The 21,988-nt window shown below is 42.4% G+C and overlaps 1 protein-coding gene across 11 annotated transcripts in view; it reads right to left on the minus strand.

The window, feature by feature from the left end:
• PPFIA4 (PTPRF interacting protein alpha 4) overlaps positions 1 to 21,988 on the minus strand; it is a 106,755-nt gene that overhangs the window by 48,135 nt on the left and 36,632 nt on the right. For 10 of the 11 annotated variants that reach the window (XM_060277209.1, XM_060277207.1, XM_060277204.1 and 7 more), the window contains exons 3-9: positions 6,544 to 6,645; positions 4,604 to 4,768; positions 3,862 to 3,936; positions 2,838 to 2,939; positions 2,212 to 2,433; positions 1,227 to 1,373; positions 345 to 483 (exon numbers count right to left, since the gene is read on the minus strand). In XM_060277209.1, the coding sequence (XP_060133192.1) occupies positions 345 to 483; positions 1,227 to 1,373; positions 2,212 to 2,433; positions 2,838 to 2,939; positions 3,862 to 3,936; positions 4,604 to 4,768; positions 6,544 to 6,645 (952 nt within the window). Of the gene's footprint in view, positions 1 to 344; positions 484 to 1,226; positions 1,374 to 2,211; positions 2,434 to 2,837; positions 2,940 to 3,861; positions 3,937 to 4,603; positions 4,769 to 6,543; positions 6,646 to 16,335; positions 21,220 to 21,988 lie in introns of those variants that run through there. The other variant, XM_060277208.1, reaches the window with a different exon arrangement.

Genomic DNA, 21,988 nt, shown 5'->3' on the forward strand with positions numbered 1-21,988 from the left:
TTAATGGATTTCTGTATTTTAATGTTTGATGGATTTCTGTATTTTAGAATTTCTGTTTTGTTGTAAGCCGCCCAGAGTGGCTGGGGGAACCCGGCCAGATGGGCGGGGTATAAATAATAAATTATTATTATTATTATTATTATTATTATTATTATTATTATGATATCCAGCTACTGCAGAAGAGACAATGCAGAGCAGAAAGGAAAAAGTAATACTTGTAACATGAATTTAAAAGCTCCTCTTTCTTCCACCTTTCTCCCCAATCCCAGGAAAGTTCTAAATTCTGGAGAAACACTAAACCCTTTCTGCACCCTGGGCTTTGAAGCCAGCTACTGGTTGTGTACTTGCCTTGGTGAGTGCTGCTATCCTTTGAGCCAGTTCAGCTTCCACTTCAGGCAGCGTCTCAGCTTTCCTCATTGTCTGCTGCAGTTTCTGCTCTGCCAGTTCGAGAAGCTCCTGGAGATGCCGTGCTTTCTCCTCACACTGTAGAACAATGCAGAATGGCAGTCATGAAAAAGGGGGTGACCAAACACAGCTTCAGCCTGCATCCGATCCTGGACAGGAATAGTCTGGTTACGGTAGTCCATGCTTACTGTAACAAGTTGTACATGGGGGCTGTCCTTAAAGATGACCAAAGCTTCAACTAGTGCAGAATGTGGCTGCCAGAATGTTAATGTGGCTGCCAGAATGTTAATGGGCATTGACTAAGGGGATGCTATTGCACCAATTCTAAGAGAACAACTTTGGCTGCCTATTTGATTCCGGATGTATCTTAAGATCTTCTTAAAGTACTTTCTAAACACAAGTGTGTCAACTAAGCTAAGCCTTTTCCATCATGACACCCCAACTGTGGCACCCTCAACACAGAGATACAACTGGTGCAAACTTATTGGTGTCAAGTGAAAATGTTTCTGTTTCCCCAGGCATTTTATTTGTGTATTCTGTCCTTATAAAGCTGTTTTGACTGTATTTTATTGTTTTTCATTTCATGGTTGCACTTTTGGTTGTATGACCTTTTGGCCTTATATTGTACACCATGCTGATACCTACTTGTGGTTGATTAGTGTTAAAATCATCTAAACATTAAAAATTAAAGAATATATATATATTCAAGAGAGTGTGTCAAAGGAGGGTCTTTGATTGTACCTATGATTGTAGCCACACATGCCCTTGACTCAGAGGAAGGAAGCTGGCTTTTCAGATGGCATGCCATTAAAGCCTGTTACCTGGCGATGGAGAGACTCTTTATTGGCCAGCTCATTCTCTAGTTTATCATTGAGGTCATGAATGGAGGTGGCTTCTCTTTGGGCTGCCAAATAGCGCTTCTCCAAGGTGGTGATCCTCTCCTCCATGTCATCTTTCTGTGCCAAAGCCTGGTAGGATGAGCCATGAAGAAAGTCACAAACTTTGTGGTTTGAATGGCCCTCATGATGATAGAAAAATCTGCCTGAACTGCAGCATGAGAAGGGCTTGTTATGACTACTGAGGTACTACACTAAAGCTCAAAATGCAAACTCTCCCCGCATTAATAAGCTGGCCCCGTTTTGAAAGGTTGTATTGGAACCATTAAAGCTGATTCCAAATCAAAGTCGGGCTCACACTTGCCTCCACCACTCTCCAGCCCTGCCCAACAGCCTCATCCGTCTTTGCCCCTCAAAACAACCATAACTTGAGGGACAAGGCAAATGGTGGTGGAGGCTCCCACCACAGTCAAACCTCATGATTGCAAGAAATAATGCTCTATGCACCATTCGCAGTCACAAGGCCTTTCCTGTGTTGTTGAGAACCCTTCCACTATCTGTCATGTCTTGCTCTTCCCCAGGGTTTTTGGCTTGATGAAGTAGACAGCTGGCAGGGAAGTGAAAGTGGCAGGAAAATGGTAATTGTACTTTTAGAGTACTCACAGGGAATATGTGAAAAACTCGCCCCCACCCCCACCCCAAAGTATTCTACTAGAACACTGAAAGTCCAATTAATTATCTGGGCAAACTGAGAGGAGGCAGGGTCACAAATCTCTAGTTATGATAGTTTTTTTTTTACTTTGACACTGAATAACTAAGCTCACTGCTAGAAACAGCAATAACTTTCTGCAAGCAGATGCTTAGACTATTTTATTTTTTCTACACCTGGAAAAAATAAGATGGCTTTTAAAGTTGATTCAGAGATTCTCTCGATGACATAGTTTATGCTGCTGGAACAGAACTCTCTCACCTCTCTTAGGTCCCTCTGGTACTTGCCGCTCATTTCTTCTGATTTGATTAGGTCCCTCCTGGCTGTGCTTAGATCTTCTTCTAGCTCAGCAACACTGGCAGCCAAAGCAGCTATTCGTTCTTTAGCTTGCGCTACCTCAAAGTTTTGCTTCTCTAGAAGTTCCTGCAGTTCTACAGTCCGGCTTGCCTCATCATCCGGATGTATAGAGCCATTAGGAAGTCTCTGTGAAAGTCACATAATAAAGAACTACGTTTCCAAGGAATATGCACTACTCAGTCAAACACAGTACCAAACAAATGCCACTGTGTGACATTTCAATAAATTAGCTCTCCAAATGAACTATCAGTTTTTCTTCATTCTAACAGTATGCAAGAGATGCTAGATTGCTACTGTAACAATGGTATTTTCTGAAAAGGAGGCATTTTGAGGTAGCTGTAACTTGCCACTGGACATTTATTCAACAGGCCTATTATTGCAGAGTTTAAAAGTAGTAAGGGAAGATAAAATTTATCAGTAAGCAAAGGGTTCCCATTTTGTACCTTTGATTGAGTGACCCGCAGCTATAAACACATAGTACTTCAATATTACATTAGATACTCTCCACTTTCAAGAAAGATGGATCTCACCTTCCAAAGTAGCTTCTGCCCAGATTCTTTTCCCTCAGTCCTTTTATCATCTTCTCCTACAGGTGCTTCCCTCTGGGAGGGGCCTTGCTGAAGAGCACTTACCTGCAAAACACATTTTAAATAAGCACTTGTGCTTAAGGTTTCCTTAAGTGTGAAAAATAAGAATGCAGGACATGCAGAGAGCTTCTTGTCCACCTTCTATTGTTGCTGTCACTGTTAAGAAGCTGTCATTGCACACGCTTATGAAGGAGAGTTCTGTAAAAGCCAGGATTTTTACTACACAAAGTAATTCAATAACTTCGTGTGGGAGCATATGTAATTGGCACTGTAATGGGTAATTTGACTTCTTTTTGTGTAAGACCAGCCTGGAAAGTAAGGGCCCAACCACACAATATTGTAAAAGCATGAATACATTTAATGTGTCCAATTATTGTTTTTTGAGTAGAAGCTGTGAGGTATGAGCTGAGCAGGTCTGTGACATGCAGGAGTGTATCCTGTATCTTCCTTTCACCTTTAATCTCGTAACATTTTTTTCCCCTTTCTGCTACCTAGTCACATTACTTACCGCAATTATTTTGATTCTCACCCCCCCCCCTTGCAATATTCTCTCGACATATGTTTGTTGCTGCAATGTGTGCTTCTTAGCAACTGGTCCTTCCTCCCCCTTCCTGAACATTTTTTTGTTTTTTCCCATTTCGCCTGGGTAGCTTTCCACAATTATTTTAATTATCTCTCATAACAATGGCTTCAAGTTTACCTTGGTTGTTAACAAAATTCCTTATATCAGTATAAAATAGCTTTAGAGGAGAATTTAAAAGGGGATTCTTGTCTAAAGAAAATGAGAGAGAAATATACAGGAGCTTGTGTCACAAGTCCAGCAACTGAAACAAAAATATAAAGATCAACAGTGGATCGCATGTCACATAATGCTGCAGATACATTTTTTTCCCTGCAATCAACAGTCTTAGTTTCTTTGATTTCACCTCAGTGAAATCCACAGTACAATCTGAAACCCCATATTTACCTGTTGGTGAGCACTAGAAAGCTGTTCTTCTAGTGTAGCTACTCGTTCCAGTGCTGCCCGTAAGCGCTCTCTCACCTGAAAGGGGGGGGGAAATATTGTCAAGGGCAGAGTTGATACACAGCCTTTAGGGATGCTTCAGGCAGTTTAGTGGCCTACCACCACCACCCCTGCTCCCAACCATCAAGAAATCTAGTTCATAACACAGATAATTCAATTAAGCCTCCCCTCATCACATGAAAGGGCACAAAAGAACAGTACGTGGCTCCAGAAGTCCAGCATCTCAGCTAGATTTGCAAGCAACAAGAAACACTAAGTATGATGAAGTGGGCTAAAGCCTGGAATCTTGAGTTAACCTGCCAATTAGTATAAGCATAAAAGGATCTCAGCAGAGATCTGCCTGACTTGGACTATAGCAATATAGTGATGGGTGTAGAGCTGAACTGGGGTTGGGAGAGTGGAAGGCCGGAATACTCCTTCAAAGGAGCATTAGCACAGATTCAATCCTGCTAACATATTTCTTGGATGCAAAGCAGTCATTTTTGGGACCATTCTTCAAAGGGCAAATGATTGGTCCGGGCTAGAAATTACTCATAACCAGAAAGTTCATGGGAGATCTGCAGGATAGCACTGACCAAAAGCAATACTTTGGACCATTAGAGACCAGTAACTGAAAGGTCATGGGTTATAAATACCATAGTTGGTTTTGCTGAAGCTATGCAGTCACTTCCCAAAACAGCCTCACCTTCTCATCCAGTGCTTTATGATGTTCAAACAAAGATTTCAATGCTTTTAGAACTTCAACTTCACTGGAGACACCAGATGGGGACTGAGCTTGCCGCTTCACCACAGTCATCCTCAGGGAGCGTTCGTGTCTTGAGACCAGGCACTCCAGGTGCTCTAACAAAAGCTGCAAGGCAAGGAACAGCTCTAGACATTTCTTATTCAAAGTCAATGTGAGGTAAGAAAAGGCTTTATCTGTCCTCTTGTTGATTTCAGAGTATAGCAAGCAAGCAAGCAAGCAAGCAAGCAAGCAAATAAATAAATAAATAAATAATAGTGTAACCAAAAAAAAAAGTAGCCAGGTTTTACTAGCAGGCCATTTCTGCCATGAGCATGACTTGAAATAACTTTGCCAAGATCTCTAACAAAAAGCATGCATAAACACATTGCTCAAACAAAACTATGATGACACAAATGACATTTTTTCCAAGAGCTGAAAGCATTTTGAAAGAGATCCCTTGTCACTTTTGCCTCAGATAATCAGGTTTTTGTAAAAAAATGAAATAAAAATAAAAACCTATTGGACCACGAGCAAAAGTTGGACCAAAAAATGTATGTACACATCATAGGAAGCAATGCATTCTCAAGTCATTTTCATTTCTCTTAAAAACAGCTATCTCCAGCTAACATCAGCAGCAAGCTGCTTTAAACTAAACTAATGGTGTACATTTGGAACAAGTGTGATGTATGTCGTTAAAGAATATCAGCATATAAAATATGTTACATAGATCATTTTGTTAAGTGACAAAACATTATTTCTGCCAGTGTCCGATGAGTAAGATTCCATGTCTTGAATTACCACAGCAAAATTAATAAATGTTATGTGGTAGATGCATACAATACATACAGGCTTACAGATAACAAACTTCTTCCTTCAAGAATCTAAATATTTATACAAAAAAGTAAAAAGATTGTCCAGTAGCACCTTAGAGACCAACTAAGTTTGTTCTTGGTATAAGCTTTTGTGTGCATGTACACTTCTCCAAGAACAAACTTAGTTGGCCTCTAAGGTGCTACTGGACCATTATTTAATTTTTATATATATTTCGACTGCGTCAGACCAACACGACTACCTACCTGCTTCAATCAATAATCAGTGATGTTCACATTTGTTCCAAAAGAAGGTGATTCAATGAGATATGGGTTCAGCAGGCAAAAATAGTCGAGTATAGCAATCAACAGGGGCTATTTGCCAGTCAAGGATTTGCCCTTCCCTCATAATCCCAGACCTAGGACTATCACAAAACTTGATTTCGGCAGCACTTTGAGAGCATGCCAGAAAAAGCAGCTGAACAGTAAAGGCTGGGTGCTATGCAGAAATGGTCCAGTAACAGGCAAATTCTGGAAGTGGAAACAAAGCTATTTCCCTAGAAGGGGTAAGTTTAATTCTGCACACTAGTAATGGGGATGGTGCAGGCTGAGGTTCCTTAGCACACCTGGAGGCTCAGTATTGTTGAGATGTAGGGCAAAGATAGTTGTGACACAGGACTGAATAGTCTCTGCAGGCATAAACATAAGCTGTACTGGAATAAGAATAAAAAAACAGCAACATTCTATAGAAATTAAATTGGATTTTACAGAGATTATGCTAAACCCTCCCCATTCAATCAAGAATACAAGTCTCCTATCAAACTCTATTCACTGGGTGGGAAATTCCATTTAAAAAAAGCCTTCTATCCTGTTAAACCTTATTGTGAGTGCAAACTGGATACCTCTGGCAGAGCCAAGAGAACTTGAACCATGCTGGCATACCTTGAGCCTAGGTCAAACCAAGTATTTTTATCTATTTGTGTTTGTTTCATAAAATTTATACACAGTTTGATTGTTTTAAAAAACGCTCCCTTTGAAGGTGGAGGTGGTGTTTTTTTCAAACCAGGCAGCCAACTGGGCTTCTCTACTCACCCTTGTATTATTACGCTCTGCTTTCAGTTCAGATATTTCCTCTTCCCTTTCCAACAGCTGCTCTCGGCATGCATTGAGTTCCCTAGTCAGTGTTGCAAATTCCTGCAAAGCAATCACATTTTTACAATCATGAGGAGCCAGGTTTCCTCAGATTCCCCAGCTTTAAGTTAGCTTTTTTATGAAGAAAAAGAAGCATCTGCATGAAAAAACATGGTTGCATCACATGCGCCCAAGAGGATCCCCTTGTATTACCAAAAATGGGCTGTCACACAAAAGAGGACGAAAGTCATCAAAACAACAATCAGAATTAACAAGAACAGAAAATTTTTACAACTTTTCATTCTGGGACTCCTTGGTGGGCTTTTGTGACACTTCAAAGGCTCTGTTTAGTGAATTACTGGTCCTTTGACATACAGTGGTACCTCGGGTTACAAACTTAATTCGTTCCGGAGGTCCGTTCTTAACCCAAAACCGTTCTTAACCTGAGGTGCGCTTTCGCTAATGGGACCTCCTGCTACCACACGATTTCCATTCTCATCCTGGGGCAAAGTTCGCAACCCGGGTTACTACTTCCGGGTTAGCAGAGTTTGTAACCTGAAGCATTTGTAATCCGAAGCGCTTGTAACCCAAGATACCACTGTATAATAAATGATATTCAGACTAACCTGTCACCTAGCCAGCTTATGTATCTGCAAAGCCAATATCAAAACTGCCACCCCAAGGCATTCTAATAAGGCAGTACTGGTTCCACCAGAACTTCTCCCCTGGGTAAGAGCTTCTCACCTGCTCCCCTTTGTACCAATTAAGGAAAGTAGAAACAGCAGGTAAAGCATTTCATTCCAATCAGTTAAGGCAGTGCAACATGCCAGCAGTCAAGTGTATCTTCTGGACAGAAAACAGCTTGAGACTTACATGCCAGCTGCTGCCATATGTGAATCACAGTAGTGCAGATATACAGTTTTTTTGTTTTTGTTTTTGCTCCCACATCCAGCAAAATTCAGAATACCCTCTTTAAAAAAGAAACAATGTGGGCATCTACTTTTTTAGCAGTAGAACTCAGACATCATAAAACTAAACACAACAAAGAAATTTGCAGGCACTTCTTACTGTTTCATTTCAGATTAGTTTTTGCTTCCATTTTGGACTATTCCTGAAATAATTTCAGCTTCCAAGAGTCCTAAACTTGGGGATCTTTAGGTAGGGTAAAATAGTTTGAATACAAACTATCTCAGTCATGAGAGCCAGTGTGGTGTAGTGTTTAAGAGCAGCAGACTCGCAATCTGGTGAACCGGGTTCGCGTCTCCGCTCCTCCACATGCAGCTGCTGGGTGACCTTGGGCTAGTCACACTTCTTTGAAGTCTCTCAGCCCCACTCACCTCACAGAGTGTTTGTTGTGGGGGAGGAAGGGAAAGGAGAATGTTAGCCGCTATGAGACTCCTTTGGGTAGTGAATAATAATAATAATAATAATAAATTCTTTATACCCGCCCATCTGGCTGGGTTTCCCCAGCCACTCTGGGTGGCTTCCAACAGAAAAATAAAATACAATAAACTATTAAACATTAAAAGAAAACCCTAAACAGGGCTGCCTTCAGGTGTCTTCTAAAAATCTGGTAGTTGTTTTTCTCTTTGACATCTGATGGGAGGGCGTTCCACAGGGCAGGTGCCACTACCGAGAAGGCCCTCTGCCTGGTTCCCTGTAACTTGTCTTCTTACAATGAGGGAACCGCCAGAAGGCCCTCAGTGCTAGACCTCAGTGTCCGGGCAGAACAATGGGGGTGGAGACGCTCCTTCAGGCATACTGGACCGAGGCTTTAAAGGTCAGCACCAACACTTTGAATTGTGCTCGGAAACGTAAAGCGGGATATCAAATCCAAACTCCTTCTCCTCCTCCTCTTCTTCTTCTTCTTCTTCATGAAGGTGATTGTGTAGAGGAGAATTCCTTGTTTATCTTGGCCATCTAAAGATCTATGTATTCAGCATCAGATAACTTCTTAGTCAATGTTTCTTTATAGATTATTGATACTTCTGATACACACATACTCCACGCAGCATCCCTAAGGAACTGGTGTGGGTCACACACCAATGAGCCTTGCATTAATTAGAACCAATGAAAGGCTAAACCTGCATCAAAATACCCTAAGACAGGATGAAGTAGGGCAGTGAGGCAGGTTCACTAGTCTTCCACTATGTTCAATAGATTTTCTTCACCTTTTCTGCTATATCCAATGCCTTGTGGAAATAATTCTAGCAAGTAACAATATCTGAACTATTTAAAACACAAATCCTGTTATTTGCCCTGAGCATTTGGTATGAGGCAGGCTACACATCTTTAAAAAAAGCGAAGTAAGTCAAAGTATTGTTGTCCCAGCCAGGGAGCAATGTCAAAGGTGCCCGTCAATGCAATCTTCACAGTGACCATGAAGTATGTTTCCCACAAAAGTATTCAATAACTACTGGTTTGCTTTTTATAACAACAGGGAGGGACATATATGGACTCATTTGTTACAGAAGCTGCTGTGATTATGTCTGTGCTAGGGGTTTAGAACCTCCCTGGCAACACAAAGATATGCACAACAAAGCAGGTACCAGTAGTTAAGGAAGGCTGCTAGGGAAATTAAAATAACAGCAGACACTTCCCAGCTAACCAGCCCTTCCTCACTGTCCGTTATCTAAACTGGAGGCCTTACAAAAGTAAATTCCAATTGGTAAATTCTAACAGCTGCGGGGATTACTTCTGAAAGGGCAAGGCTGAACCAAGCAGAGTTCAAAACAGGCAACCAAAATAAGAACTGTGCAGGGAGCCCACCCACCCACTTGATGAAGCATTTGAAATAGCTTGAAGGGAACTGAGTGGGCCTGTCGCTATGTTTCCTGAGCTTCAGAATGCAAACAAGGGAACAGCATTTATGCAGTCATCCTGAATTATCACTGCTTTATAGTTTGGCATACAAATTAAGATACTGTAGTGGTAGGAGAAAAATTCCTGTGTGCATGTTGATTTTTCACTGAGACACTAGAGGCCTAGCTTGAATACATGCATATTAGATGTGGCAGTCTGTAAGAGGATTCAGACAAGCTAATGGGAAAGGATCCAATAAGCTTCATGTTAATTTTAATATTCCTGACTTTCAAGAGTAGAAATTAGTCTAAGATTTCATCATCTGCATATGCAGAATATCTAATTCACAACATTCCAGCATATTTTTAGAGTGACCAAGAAAGAGAATCCAGAAAGAAACTATATAAACGAAGGCGCTGGGCTAGATACATGAGTAGACTTGCTTCTCCACGCTGGGTCAGTAGAAACAGCAGTGGTGTGTGGCCAATGGACATGGGGGACTAGGCTAGTCCCCTAAAAGTTCTTGGTAAATTAGACTATTAAAGCCTAGTGCCTCCTTCCCAAAGTCCAAGAAGCTTCTGCCTGGCTTAAGGAGGGAGGTGTGATGCTCAGACGAGGTGTAGGGCCCTCCATCCACCTTCTCAAAGCCTGCCCAGCTTTGGGAATGAGACAGCAGGGCTCCTGCATCCTTTCAGAGGCCTGGCGCTTCCTTTCCAAAGCCCAGGAAGCTTCTGCCCAGATTAAGGAGGGAGGTGTGATGCCCACATGTGGGACAACAGGACATCAATCCCCTGAATCGGCATCACATACTGGTGCCTCTGGCCCTAACTGTCCCCCATGAAAAAAATTCACCGCACACCACTGAGAAGCAGGGTACATTTTCAGCCCCTTCCCCAATGGTATTCATGTGCATTGTTGCCCACAAGGCACGCATGTAGAAAGTATGCAGTATACAATTCCTTCGCAGGCACACACCAATCATCATGGCAGGCATTATGCTAGTTATTAATAATAGTGCTTTTAGAGAAGAATTATAGTAGCAAGCTCCATTAACAGAAACAGGAAGAAAATGAGCTTTGTGCTATAAGTGGTAAAAGTGTTGGACTAGGACCTTAATATGATATGTCACATGGTGAACTTACTCAAAATATAAAATGTAAGTTACAAAATTTAAAAAGTGATTTAAAAATTGATATATATATTTTAAAATGTATTATTTAATATTTATAAGAGCTACAACAAAATGCATATCAAACAAAATTAGGGAGGGGGACTCTTACACATTAAATGGGGCTGAAAACATTATTTATACTGTACTTTACACCAAACGTTTTTCAAGAGCATTGGTTGCACGTTTCATTTTTTGTCAAAGTGTGAGTGCGGCAAGTTGCAGTCCTTGGTTCAACGCTTGTTAGAACTGGTGTTCGCCTTACCTTAAGTACATCCTGACTAGACAAATGGTGATGCTGGCCCTGGTGGGTGTAAGGAGGTCACAGTTGCTTCTTCACTTTCATAGTCCACCAATAGCATATAAGTTAAGCAACATGTTTTGTGTCACAGGTCACATATCCAGTTATCTCAGCCATATCCAGAGATTTTGTACCTCCTTCAATGTCAAACTTCTCACTCTTATTGCTAAAGGAGTACACATTGATCACAATTTCTGTTGGACTGGATGTAGCAATGAAATCCTTGTGTTCCCCTGATCGCTTTCACTCTTTCAAAGCGTCTTTCAGGAACATTTCTTCTTTTCTGTACTCATTTGTTGAAAATAAGAACTGGGTAGAAGGGATGTTATCTCAGCACCAGTTAACAAGTCCCAGCCGTGCTATAATTTTGTTTGATATGATATGTATTTTGTTGTGCTTCATGAAATAAAGTACTAACAATAATTCTTTCAAAGCATTAATTCTATCATGCAATAGCAAGCTGTCACTCAGCTTTGGAACACATTTTTAAAAGAAAAGCCTGACTAGCTTTTCAGACACCTTTTAATTAAATAACATTATAAAGAAATGCCTGAAGCAACTAATATTATGGTTGTAGCCTTGTTTATTCTGTTATATTTTACTTAGAGAAGACCCATTTATCCTAAATAGAACCCAATAAGGCAGACATGTAAAAAAAAAATTGTAATGACCGTTCCCCATATAAAAAGGGGTGCGCATTTTGCGCAGCTGCACACAGCCCCTGGGAACCCCTGGACAGCCCATAGCAGTTCGGAGGCTGGCACCACCTTCCCGGGCTGGATACCTGTGGTCTCCGCCTACACAGCCAGCCGTCCAATCCAGCTGGGGGAGGTGTTGCCAGGGGGGATTGGCCAGGTAGGAGGAGGTAACCATCCAGTGCACACAGCCGTAGGGGAGACATACCTGGGTAGCAGCCGACGACTCCAGAGCTTTCCCACCCTCCACTCCCAAAATGAATGCTTACATTACAGGTTAACCCCTTTTTTCTTCCACAGGCGAACACGCACGCAAGCACTGCTACGACTAGGCCGCTGTTGAAGGGCGTTTCCCTGCATTGGCAGGTTTCACCTTTCCCGTAGCAATTCGTCAAAACTTTGGCGGGTGCAGGCCTTGGGCAGAACCCTTTAGTCGTTTTCCAGAATGGGGAGGTGTGGGGAAGGTGACCCCCCCACACACACCAATGGCGGCGGTGATACCAGGGTTCCCGTAAACGGGGTCTAGGGGGGAGGCATTGACCATATGCCCAGAGGTCGTCATTGCCCTCCCCCTCCAGCAGCGGCGAAAAGGGGGGCGGGCTATCTGCTTGAACATATGTTCTCCAGAGCTAGCCCAACCCCCACATATGCTGGATAACCCAAAAATTACCCAGACCGCCAGCTGGGGGCTGGGAAGGATAAACGCCCAGTGCCTGAGCCAAGGTCTCCCTACATCTGAATCTTAATAAAGTTGTGGCCAATTTTAATCCCATAGAATGTTGTCTGGTGTCATTATTCCACTCGGGGGCTGCCTGGGGTTTTGGGGGACTCCGCCTGATCGCGCAATGTGATCCCATTGAGATCCCAAGATGAAATTCTGTAGGTAGCTCTTAGAAATATTAAATGATCAATAACTTTTTTGGAATTTTTAAATCATATTAATTTTTTTAAACACTTTAAAATTTTGTAACCTAAAATTAAAATTTAGAATAAATTCATCATGTGGCATACATTAAAGCCTATGAAGTTCTGGAAAGAGTGGTGTTTTAGGTCTTGACATATCTCAATCCTGGGCTGAGCTTTTCAGGTTTTTGTGTAGGTCTGGGGAGGCCAAAATTGTCAAATTTTTGAAATTTCAAACCCTCATAACTCAAAAACGGGATGAGATAAAAAAATTAAAATTTTAGATTTAAACTTAAGTTTGATCATTCAACAAGTGCACAAAATATTAAGAAAATTGGATGACATGAGGTTTAAAAGTTGGATCACTTGATATGGAATGATCCCATTGAGGAAGAATGTCTCTACAGTATCGCCAGGCAGGATCACCTAACGTAGAAGCAATAAAACAAAAAGGCTGCAGCTTTTATAGATTAACTGCTTTATTATGGCATGAGCTTTCATTCAATTAGAAGAAGATTTGGGAGATTTATTCTAATGTTAAGCTAAATACTACCTTTCAGTCCTATGCTGCCTAGACACTTTGGAACCACATTAGAAGATGGTTGTCTTGTGGACAAGTTTAACAAGTCCTTCATCCTCAAGTTACCGAAATCCCTTATAAGCTTATACTTTTTCCAACAGACATTGGACCTTGCCAGACCTTTTTCTCTCAACCTTTGAATGGTAAATTGCATAGCCATAAGCTTTCCAGATTAGGCAGTGATACCTATAAATGGATTAGAAAGTGAAACACGGATGCCTAATCTTGGCTCAATTAAGAACTCTTAAAAACTTAAGACTATTGAGAAACGTCAGAAGACACCAAATGTGATTGTTCAAGTATTCAAAAGCAATTAATTATTGGATGCATTTTATACAGGTATGAGATTTAAAACCTATACTTGCTTCTAGTTTGCTTCCCAGTGTAGCTGAAGGTATCAAGTTAAATTTTAAAGCCTTATGTGGATCTGGCACAGACTACCTTAAGGGGTATCTGTCACAGCTCAACCGTTTGAGCAAAAACGAAAGAACTTGTGATGTTAAGAGCATATCAATTATGTAAAGTGATTTTCTTAATATCGGAAGAGCCAAACACAGTAATGACTGAGAATGTGGGACATTTTTTTCATATACAAGGACTATTCTTCTTTTCCCTACTGATTTGCCTCAGAGTTCAAGGAATGAATTGGGTCCATTTAGGATATACTGTAAGTCACATTTTCGGCATCTAATTGGAATAAATATTTGTGCCAGGCATGGTGGATCAAAACAGGTACAGAAGCAATCAGTGTTATTAACTGCATCACAGATAATAACTAGTCCAATGTGCACATAGGAGAATTTTAAAGAAGAATTTCCAAATGAATCAGTATTGGACTTAAGGAACCCATCTCCTGATGGATCAGACCAAAGGCCTATCTAGTCCAGCGTTGTGCTTCCCACATTATACAGCCAGATACTCAGGGGAAGACCACAAGCAGGACATAAGAGCAATAGCTCTTTTCCATAGTTATTCCCCAGCAACTGGTATTCCCTTGTCTACTGGCTCTGTGCAGGCTGCTTGTAGCCACTATGACTAGTAGCTTTATTGGAAATGAATTGGTCTAATTCCCTTTTAAAAGATTGGTTTTTCCTACAATCCTATGACAATTGCCCACTGTCAGGGGAAAAGCCACTAGGTTGGGCTAGAAAATGACGAGATGTAAGGTAGACCATTATCCAAACAGTCACCTTTCTGAGAGATATCAGGGAGAATAAAAATGAGACTGTCAGGTGCAATCCATGATGCTAATCCCAGCCTAATTCCAAAACTAGTCAAGCATATAGAACAGGTAAAGAGACTGTATTATTCCTTTTGGACATATCCAATAGATGCCCAGGATGGTCACAGGAAAATAAATACAAATACGTTGCAGCAGCAACACAGGCCAATGCTCCTGAAGGAAAATGTAATGTCTGTTCACAGGCTGCCTGAGAGGTATGCATACATAAAGACACAAATGAAAGGAAGGAGTAGGCAGTTTTGAGGGTGGAAAACAAAATTTCACACATTTTTGATAGGTGTGATTTTTTAGGTATCAGTCCCACATGTATGTCATGCGTTTTGTCCAGTTCCATGGTGCTACCAATCAAAATTCTAGGAGTCTGTTGACTATAGACTCCCTGGGATTTTCTCAGCCCTCCCCCACTTGGAGAAAGGCCTTTGGGGCTATGGCGATTAGTTCCAAAAAAAGGTAAATCACCTATGGTCCACCAGGAAGGAAAAACTTCAGCCCTTTGAAAGTATGGCCCTAGTTCACATGGACCCTTCAAAATAGAGCAAAGATCTAGGCATTTTACCATGATGTACAGTGGGCAGCTCACAAAGTAGCTTCAAACAGCAGGGAAAAACCAACAGGCTATGTGTTCATACTTAGGCATTTCCCACTTCTAAATTCCAAACCTGCAGGTTTCTGTTTGTTCAAGCATGTTAGGGTAAACAAACCACAATAAATCAGAAGCTCCCAAAGGTCAACTGCTCTTTTGTTTGTACTCAATGAACTGTCAGGGGAATCACCTGATAGGACTAACTGTGCCCAATACTCTCCCCCAGTGCTTTTTTTTCTGGGGGAACGCGGGGGGACGCATATCCCTAAAAAAAATTTGAATCTAAGTTTGGCCTTATTGAGGATGGGAGATGGGAGACACCTGGCTTGAGAGCAGTACATGTGAAAAGGATCTAGGAGTTTTGGTTGACCACAAACTTGACATGAGTCAGCAGTGTGATGCAGCAGCTAAAAAAGCCAATGCAATTCTGGGCTGCATCAATAGGAGTATAGCATCTAGATCAAGGGAAGTAATAGTACCACTGTATTCTGCTCTGGTCAGACCTCACCTGGAGTATTGTGTCCAGTTCTGGGCACCACAGTTCAAGAAGGATACTGATAAGCTGGAACGTGTCCAGAAGAGGGCAACCAAAATGGTCAAAGGCCTGGAAACGATGCCTTATGAGGAACGGCTTAGGGAGCTGGGTATGTTTAGCCTGGAGAAGAGAAGGTTAAGGGGTGATATGATAACCATGTTCAAATATATAAAAGGATGTCATATAAAGGAGGGAGAAAGGTTGTTTTCTGCTGCTCCAGAGAAGCGGACACGGAGCAACGGATTCAAACTACAAGAAAGAAAATTCCACCTAAACATTAGGAAGAACTTCCTGACAGTAAGAGCTGTTCGGCAGTGGAATTTGCTGCCAAGGAGTGTGGTGGAGTCTCCTTCTTTGGAGGTCTTTAAGCAGAGGCTTGACAGCCATCTGTCAGGAATGCTTTGATGGTGTTTCCTGCTTGGCAGGGGGTTGGACTGGATGGCCCTTGTGGTCTCTTCCAACTCTATGATTCTATGATTCTATGATTCTATGATTCTATGATTTCAATATGAATAGGAAAGTGAGAGTATCCCCAAACACTGCTCTTTTCCCCTCTCCCCTCAAGACATTTGGAGTAGCCTATAGCATTGATAGCACTTGGACAGTGTTCTCGAAGCCACCAACATGAGTCTGACCAAATTGCGGGAGGCAGTGGAAGACAGGGGTGCCTGGAGTGCTCTGGTCCATGGGGTCACGAAGAGTCGGACACAACTAAACAACAACAATAGCACTGATTCTTCCATTTCTTAACAGAAACAAATATGAACAGAATTCCATGCCTATAGGCAACACAACTCCTGAAAGAAGTAGAACTAGAAGAAAAGCAGCTGTGGAGGTTCAGATAGGCCTCAACACTTGCTTTAAGAGCCTGGAGTATTTCCATCTACCAAGAAAATGTGAAAAGCTATGGTGGGCAGACACTGCAAAGGGGTATCCTGCTTACCTGATACATGTACATGCTGAAATTAATGCCATTGGACAGATGGATGGTTATGGATTTGTTCCCTGTATTCATGCTGGGGAATCATAGCCAGCTTGATCTGTAAATCCATGACTCTGCCAGGCCGAGGGGAGAACAGCAACTAAATCCAGAAATGAAGGGTAGAGGCAGCCTAAGTTCCATGCCCTGCTGCAGACCCTGGTGCCTGAGGTTCAAACCAGCAGGAAGTTGCTTCTTGCAGAATCTGTCTGTCCAGGAGGAGGAGAACTGGGCACTGGAATAGTGTCAGCGAAGCACTTGTCAAGAGGAGGCATTTGGAGCTCACGGAAATTCCCCATCTGCTGCCTGTGCTAATCACATCCCTTTTCAAGATCCAGGGGAGGCAGCAGTGTGACTTGGTAAGGGAGGCAAAAATGCTACAAGCAGAAGCTGGGAGCCGGGAGAGCCAGCAGCCTCCCCCAGAGGATCTCACAGATGCACAAAGTCCCTTTGCAATGACCTAGTTTGCTTTGCATTGCTTGCATGTTCCCTATACAGAACGTCGGAGGGAGAGGAATTGAAGCAAGAGCAGAGAGTAAATCCGCATAGCCCCTTAATCCAAGCGGCTGCAGAGCCCTAGAGGCGTAACCCTCCCTTGGCTGACCTGGCATGCTCTCTGCCCAGCTGCTCAACATGGATGAGTGCAGACACCAGAGCTGTGGCTCTCAATCCAAGACGTGGGCATTGAGCATGTGAGGCCACAAAGGGGCGTGTGCCTGATAATCAGCTACGGCAGAGCCCATTTAGGGCCAGGGTACCTTTTGACCAGCTTGGAATTTATTGGATCTGGCTGACCCAACTGGGAATTTGCCAAGGGCAGAAGGTCACTCAGCTCAGTGAGGAAGCAGAAAGACCAAAATGTGTCAATGCCAGAAGGTGCTCATACTGGGCTTGTAAGCAGCCTGCCTGGCTGAGTGCTTAGCTCTCCCTCCCTTGCCAAGCTCTTGCAGACTGCTGTTGCTGCTCAGCTGAATGTGAAGTACCCTGGGGTTGGTAGTACTATAATGCACAAAATATTTGAGTTTCTTTCCCCCTTCTAAAAATACAGGTCCTCCCCCCTCTCACTACAAGCCAGAAAGTGAGCTGTCACACCCTTGGCTAGGCTCTGCAGCATGCTGCAGGGCCCAGCGTCTCAGTTTGGGGTTCATGGTTGACCTGCTAAATAATCACCTCAGAACATGGCTGCCAAGGTTAATCCCAACCCTGGGCTCTCTTCTGTTCTGAGAGATATGCACATGAGACTCAGAGCCTTGGACACACAATATTAGTAACAGCCACTCAGACTGCTTTCAAATAATCTTGTCTGCATTTCACTGAAGGTAAACTCAACCATCCCCACTACACACACACACACACACACACACACGTTCAATCATCTGCATGAAACAAGGAGACAGTGACAACTACAATTAGGATTGGCTTATTATCCTCCTGCCCAGAAGCTGCGAAGTGCCACAATGTCATGTCTACCAAGTTTCTTCAGTAAGAATGGTAAGACCACAGGTAGTCAAACACAATGCTCGCCAGATGTTGACAGACTACAACACTCATCAACCCTCACCACTGGCCATGCTGACTGGGCTGATGGGAATTATAGTTGAACAACTTCAGGAGGGTATCACATTGGCTGCACTTGCTTTAGACCAGGCATCCCCAAACTGCGGCCCTCCAGATGTTTTGGCCTACAACTCCCATGATCCCTAGCTAACAGGACCAGTGGTCAGAGATGATGGGAATTGTAGTCCAAAACATCTGGAGGGCCGAAGTTTGGGGGTGCCTGCTTTAGACAATAAAATTCCATGTCAGTTAATGTCAGATTCTGTGCAAAATCTTTGTAATGCTTTAAAACTGCAGCTGTTCCTAGTGGCAATCAACCTTCACTATACTCTTTTTGGCACCTGCTAAAAACATTTTTGTTTGTGCAAGCCTATCCAGATATGTAAAATGTTGACATGCACTTTAACCTGGCTTTTAAGCATATAATTGAGTTTAATTATTTTTTGAATGTTTTAAATAGTTGTTTTTAACTATTTTCTTTACTGGTAATTCTTATTTTAAACCACTTGGAGGTTTTATTGCAATCTAGCTGTGAAATAAACAAAAATAAATAAACCTAGGTATATTTTGATTCAAGCCATGTCAAACTTTGGCTTGGATTTTATGCATCCTTTGAGTAAAATTATAACGTGTGTGAGAAGGGTAGAATACTTACTCACATCTCATTGAAAGACAGATAGTGGTGTGCCAAGAATTCAGGAGCAGCTTAGTACACCATTGTATGACTCAAATACTTGCAAAAAAAAAAATCCACTTTCTGATTTTGTATGAATGACTTCCAGATTCAGCTCCAGGAGGAGTAATGTGGGAAGCAGACCAAATATATCCCCTTCTAAGTCTTCGAAGCACTGAAGTTTAAATAATAAACATATGGGAGATACCCATTATGGTGCCCAGATTTCAACTACCAGCTAATGGGGTCGGCAATGAAAAAGCCATGTCCCCAGAGACCTGTTCTGTGCAAGATCAACCTCTCTGAGGTGAATTTCACAACCTCCACCTGTTTGACAGTATACAGTCAAATTGGATACTGCTGACCTTACCACAGATAATGCTGGAACAGGGTGCTCCTGGCCTGTGAACTAAATGCAGTCTGTGGCCTAAACTCATCTGGCCTGCAGCAGCATCCAGCTCTCTGGGCACTAGGGACCTACTCTAGCCTATTCAGTCTCAATGTCACATGAAATAATACAAAGCACTTTCTCTTCCGCTTCATGCTTGTGAAGTTACATTGCTATATGATGAGCCCAGAGAAAATAGTTGGCTCAACCCAGCTTCACTCACAGTACTTAAAAGGTAAGAGAAGGCAGAAAGCCCTGTCCTTAATACCTTGTTTTATCATAAATCTTGCAGGCTTCTAGGCTGCTGAAATACTCCAATAATGGGTAACTATTGTGCTATTACATAATTTTCTATGTTTACTTGTAACAGCCTAGGCAAAGGCATACTGTGGGTGGAACCTTTTGCATGGAAGGCTTGTGCTCTACTGTTGCACTATGAAATGATAAAGGATGCACAGCACATAAAGGAGGCTGAGGATTTCTTATGTCATTCCTAGGCAAAACTGAATATTACCTTTATCTATAGCACCCAGCACTTAATAGCAATAATTTAAGGTAAATCCACATACCTTCTGTCACCAGCCTAAGAGCCCTGTGTAGCCCAAGTACATCTTAGTATAATGAAGGCATCCACAGCACTGTCATCATTTCTCTGATGAGCTTAAACCGGCCCCTGTTATCCTATTGGAAATATTGCCAGTGCTGGTAGCTTGCCATAGAATCAGCAACGCCTCCATGCTCATTAACAGTTAAAAACCATTGTGCGTAAAGTCCACTGGTGTATTATAATGGGAAAGAGTATGTGAGTCTTATCTCTCACCCCCATATATTGGTACTGAATACCTGTTGAAGAAAATAGATGTAATTTGGCCTCATTAGTAACAAAACATTCCCTTCCTTGGAACAAGCAAAAGACAATAAATTACTACACAAATAAGTACAGACTGGGATCACGAGACACCTTTTTCCAACAATCAACACAATTCTGCTCTGTCCAGAGTAGAAATCTCATTTCAACACTGTCAATAAAGTAGCTGAGAAAACAAAGAAAAGAACTGACTATCACAATATTTTTTCTGAATCTTCCATCTCAAGCAAGCAATTTTTTCTGCATCTTCCATCTCAAGCAAATTAATGCTACAATTTCATTTTACAGTCATTTTGACTGGTATTCAGGCATTGCTTATTCTTTCTGTAATATATCCGTGCTGTGGATCAAGTGTACCTCACAAGGTAAGGAATGCCACAAGCAGGGGACTGCAACCAAGAGGGCAACTGAGCAACTACCAATGGCAATACCACCAATAGGGCTTCTCTTGATTATCATAATGCCCAAGATGGTTGCCATTGGAGAAGCTGCTCTTTTGTGTACTTGAGTCCCATGCCACTTAGATTCTTAAATGCTAACACTAATATCTTGAATTGCACCAGGAATCTCACTGGCAGCCAGTGTAGAATTCTAAGGACACATCCCATTGGGATGCCCCACTTATCAACATAGCAGCTGAATTCTGTACTAGCTGCAATCTTCAGATCACTTTCAAGGGCAGCTCTACATAGAGTGTATTACAGTAGTACAGGCAGGTCACCAAAGCATGGGTAACTGAGGCCAAGCTTTTCCAATAGCTGGTGAACCATCCTTAGCTGAGCATAAGCACTAAAGGCCACAGAAGCCCCTGAGACTCCAGTGACAAGATGGAATCCAGGAGCACTCCCAAACTACGAACCTGTTCCTTCACAGGAAATATAACCCCTTTAAAAGCAGGTGTAAGACCCTTGCAGGACCCCACAACTGAAAAGCCATGGGGCCAAGCAACAGTCTCCTAGTATTACTTTCTGGTAGTGCCCCTGCAGGTTGGAGTGAAACCACTGTAATTCAGTATCTCCCACTCTAACATCCTCAAGTCACTCCAGAAAGAAACCAGTCAATAGCGCCCCAAACTACTGAGAGGTCAAGGAGAACCAACAGGGCTGCACTCCCACTGTCTGTCTTCAATCAGGGTGATCAAGGTCTTCTCAGTACCAAAGCCAGGCCTGAAACCAAACTGGAAAGGGTTTAGATAATCTGCTTCCTCTAGGTGTACCTGCAGCTGGCTTGCCACCACCATCTCAGCCAATCACCTTGCTCAGGATGGGACAGTAGTTTTCTACTGGATCCAGGGAAGGCATTTTTAAGATAGAGGCATTAACCACACCCTGGAACTGTATTTGTATACATATTTTCCCTATGGCAAATATTAACTTTAATGCCTTCAGTCAAACTTCCAAGTATAAACACTATCTTTTCTCTATATAAACTGTTGTTTCAAGTGTATATCTGTATTTAATGCCCTCGATATAATATGAATCAACTGTAAATGGTGAGCAAGGAACAAATGTTTGGGTTCGAAAAGAATACACGAAAGAAGCAACAATGTTGAGAAGATACAATGTTCATACTTAGAATTGTGACTGGAGGCATCCAAGTTCTCTTACAAAGGAAGATCACACACAGTATGTTATTATGCATGTACCTAACCCAGGTGGCGCTGTGGTTAAACCACTGAGCCTAGGGCTTGCTGATCAGAAGGTCGGCGGTTCGAATCCCTGTGACGGGGTGAGCTCCCGTTGCTCGGTCCCAGCTCCTGCCAACCTAGCAGTTCGAAAGCACGTCAAAATGCAAGTAGATAAATAGGAACCGCTACAGCGGGAAGGTAAACGGCGTTTCCATGTGCTGCTCTGGTTTGCCAGAAGTGGCTTTGTCATGCTGGCCACATGACCGGAAGCTATACGCCGGCTCCCTCGGCCAATAATGCGAGATGAGCGCGCAACCCCAGAGTCGGACACGACTGGACCTAATGGTCAGGGGTCCCTTTACCTTTACCTTTACCTTATTAAAAGCGTAACAGAATGGAACAGTTTGGGAGAAAATAAACAGGCAAAGGCATGATTAAGCAGTTCCTGCAGCATTGTAAATGAACACCTCAGATTCCACCTGAATCGGGGGGGGGGGAGAGAGA

This window comes from Zootoca vivipara, chromosome 7, assembly GCF_963506605.1.
Source record: "Zootoca vivipara chromosome 7, rZooViv1.1, whole genome shotgun sequence".
NCBI lineage: Eukaryota > Metazoa > Chordata > Lepidosauria > Squamata > Lacertidae > Zootoca > Zootoca vivipara.